General features: G+C 62.1%; 1 protein-coding gene across 1 annotated transcript in view; it reads right to left on the bottom strand.

Moving 5' to 3' along the window:
• Positions 1–2,030: 2,030 nt before the first annotated feature.
• ARID5A (AT-rich interaction domain 5A) overlaps positions 2,031–3,160 on the bottom strand; it is a 2,648-nt gene continuing 1,518 nt past the window's right edge. The window contains exon 5 of the mRNA XM_085318605.1: positions 2,031–3,159. Coding sequence (XP_085174731.1) covers positions 2,611–3,159 — 549 coding nt within the window. The 3' untranslated portion in view covers positions 2,031–2,610. The remainder of the gene's footprint in view (position 3,160) is intronic.

The following is a 3,160-nucleotide window of genomic DNA, read 5'->3' as shown; positions in this document are numbered from 1 at the left end:
TTCTTTGCTGCCTCCGTCGTTGCGCCTGTCCCCTTCCAAAGGCGGCTTTGGTGGCAGCCTAGCTGAGGGCCGGTTAGATGCTGTGAGTGTTTGGAAGAAACCGGCTTTATCAAGGGCCCGTTAATCCGATTTCTCTTGCGTCGGGGCACAGATAAACAAAGAACCCTTGTGCAGGCAGGCCAAAAAAACCTCCTACGCTCGCCTCTCGCGCCGCGGGTCTCCGGAGCCGGCTGCGCGGTAGCGAGGGAACCGTCGGGATGAAACAGCTCGTCCTCGGGGTAGAAGTTTCAACTGATTCCTGCCGCCCCCTTTTTTTTAAGGGGAGGCAGGGGGAGTTGGGGGGAACRCATAGAAAAAGATTTAAATCCGCTCTGAACCCCCGCTCGGCCTTTTTACGGTCACGCTCGAGAGCACATGAAACGGCGTCAATGAGCGGGGCTTGCAGCGGAGACGGGAACGGTTCGTGCTTGAAATTTGGGGGAGCAGCAGAAGGGGCRGCGCGAAGGTGCTGAGCCACGAAACGGGTCCTGAGACAAGGTGAGGCCGGATTTGGACAGCTGTTTCTACATCTGTAACGTGCATCAAAGTGTTTTCCCTCCCCGCCCCCGCCAAGAGATGATTTTGATGACCCTTCCTGTGCTCGATAGTGCGAAGCCCAGCCCAGAAATACCTGCTTGGCCACCTGCAGAGCCCCCAGACAAAATACCTGCAGGRCTTTCCTCGCTAAATCCGCGATGGCGGGGCCGAGGAGAGGAAGAAATTTTTGGTAGCTGTTTTCGAAGCGGTCGCTCCGGAGCCCGCTGGCCTGCGGGATGCTTCTCGGGGGAGCGTTGAGCCTCGTGATGGGATGCTGCAGGGAGTGAGTCTCCGCTCCCTGGGATGCCCCTGCATATTTTGGGGCATATTTTGTTTTTTTTTTTTTTAAAAAAAAAGGGGGAGGATCAGGCATCCTGAGGTTTTCCCTTTTGCTAGATGCGAAAGTCACCTGCGCAAGGGGAGCTTGAGCATCAGTTTTTGTTGTTATTTGTTAATTTTTTTCCTCTTTTCCCCCCAAGAAGCTCCTGTGTCCTCGTCCCTGGGGCAGAGGAAGCCCAGCAGCTCTTGCAGGGAAGACTTAAGCCATGTCCTCACTCGCAGAGGAAGGGGCYGGRGCWGCCTGCGGCACCTTTAACCCCTTTCTACGCCCCGGCTGGCCAGCGCTGCCCCGTTTGCAGCGTTGGGGCCGTCGGGTATCGTTCTCCTCTTCGGCTTTCTATCCCAAGCTTTGCCCTTTGCGAGGAAACAGAAGCAGCCCTTAGAAGCTGAATTACTGCTGTTCCTCTGGGTTTGTACCCAAAGCCGTAACCCTCTTTGGGGACAAGCAAGTGCCACCGTCTCTCTGCTCCTTCCACCGGCTGGCCCGCTGCGAGGTGCCCGCCGCGGGGCTGYGGCCGGCGGGGAGCAGCCTGGCCGAGAGGAAAGGTCGGTCCCGCGATGCCGTTTGCCTTCTCCGCCTGGTGTTGCCACCTTGGAGGAGCTGCCGTTCCAAGCTCAACGCCGGCGCAGCTCAGCGGGGTTTCCTTAAAACCGCCTGCAATCCTGCAAGCCCTCTGGGAGACCAGCCACAGGCTCATCCCTTCTCGGCAATCGCGTCCGCAGGGCCGGCTGGCCGGTTGTCCGTCCATCGCCTCCCGGCCGTTCCCAGCCGGTTGGTTTCAGAGCCAGCGGGTCTCTTGCTCTCCGCTTGGGGCACCCGGATGCATGGATGCTCCGGGAAAAAGCCTGTGATTCCCTGAGGCCGGGGAGAAGATGCCGCAACGCGGGCAGGAGGGCTGGGAGAGGCGCGCGAAGAGCACGGGGCAGGCACCGAACGCTGCCGGACCCGGCACTCCGGGGGCTTCCCAGAGCTCCCATCCCACCGTGCCAACCCGCGAGAGCGTCGCTGCCGGCTCGGCGCCAACGGGATCCGCAGGTGGGTCCCACCGCGGCCGCTCCTGCCCCCAGCCCCAGCCCCGCTGCCGCAGATCAAGGACGCCCCGAACGCCGCCAGGTTGGGACCATCCAGCCAGTTTTATTTCGGGCGCTGCTTTTGGCCCCGGCTCGGCCGATTCTGGTGCCTTTTCTGCACGGATGGGGCGAGGCACCCAAAGGGGCGGCTGGTGCCCGTGGTCCCAACTCGGTTCAGACCCTAGCAGGCCCCTGGGGGGACTGAATAACCCTAGAAGCCTGGACTTGAGGCAACAGAGGTTTTTTTTTGTTTGTTTTGTTTGGTTGGTTTTTTTTTGTAAAAAAAAGATTGCATTGCTTGATAGGAAGGAGCTGGGGCTCCGTACCGGGGAACGGCAGAGCGTCCCGGGCTCCCTGGGCCCGGCGGGACCTGCCGCAGCCCGGCTCAGCCTCCTCCCCGCGCCCCCGGTGCAGAGCTTCCAGCATCCAGCACGTCTAGTAAAATAGAAATCTCTGCAATTCACTTTGCTCCCTCCTCCCTATATATATAATATATAATATAAAACCTTGTGATATTGGTATTAAAGTCACCGGAATACGATGTCGGATACAAACGGCTCTAAGTAAAAACAGAGGCGGTCCGGAGCGCCTCCCTCCCGGTCCCTTTTCGGCGGGCCGAAAGCGCTACAGCTCGGCGCCGCGGCGGAAGGCGGGCGGCGAGGCGTAGGCGAGCTGGCCGTGCCAGGCGGCGGCCGGGTAGAGCCGGGGCCGCGGCGAGCCGCCGTAAGACGTCGTGGCGTAGCGGCCCGGGCCGGTCGCCAGCGGTCGGCACGGTTCGGAGGGCTGCGGCGAAGCGGTTACCAAAGGGCTGGGAAAAGCCGGGATGACGAAGGGGTTGACGGAGAGGGCGGGYGCCAGCGGGGCGCCGTGGCTCCGGAGGCGCTCCAGCGGGTTGCCGAAGCTCGCCGGGAAGCGCAGCATCGCTCCCGTGTAAACGTCCGCGATCCGAGGCACGGCGGCGGGCAGCGGAGCCGGGTAGCCGGGACCGGCCACCACGGCTTTGGGCTTGGCCAGCCCTTGCCGGCCCCCGGGCGAGCGGGCGGCCTCGTCCTTGCCGAAGGGGGAGACGGCACGTAACTTCTGGCCGGGGCCGAAGGCTTCTTCGTCATCATCCTCCTCCTCCTCGTCTTCCTCCAGGGCCCGCTTGGCCCTGGACGGCGGCGCGAAGGCGGCG

Source organism: Rhea americana, unplaced genomic scaffold (genome assembly GCF_003343005.1).
Source record: "Rhea americana isolate MKP2758 unplaced genomic scaffold, rheAme1 scaffold_544, whole genome shotgun sequence".
Lineage (NCBI taxonomy): Eukaryota > Metazoa > Chordata > Aves > Rheiformes > Rheidae > Rhea > Rhea americana.
This window is presented reverse-complemented; position numbering and strand designations above follow the sequence as displayed.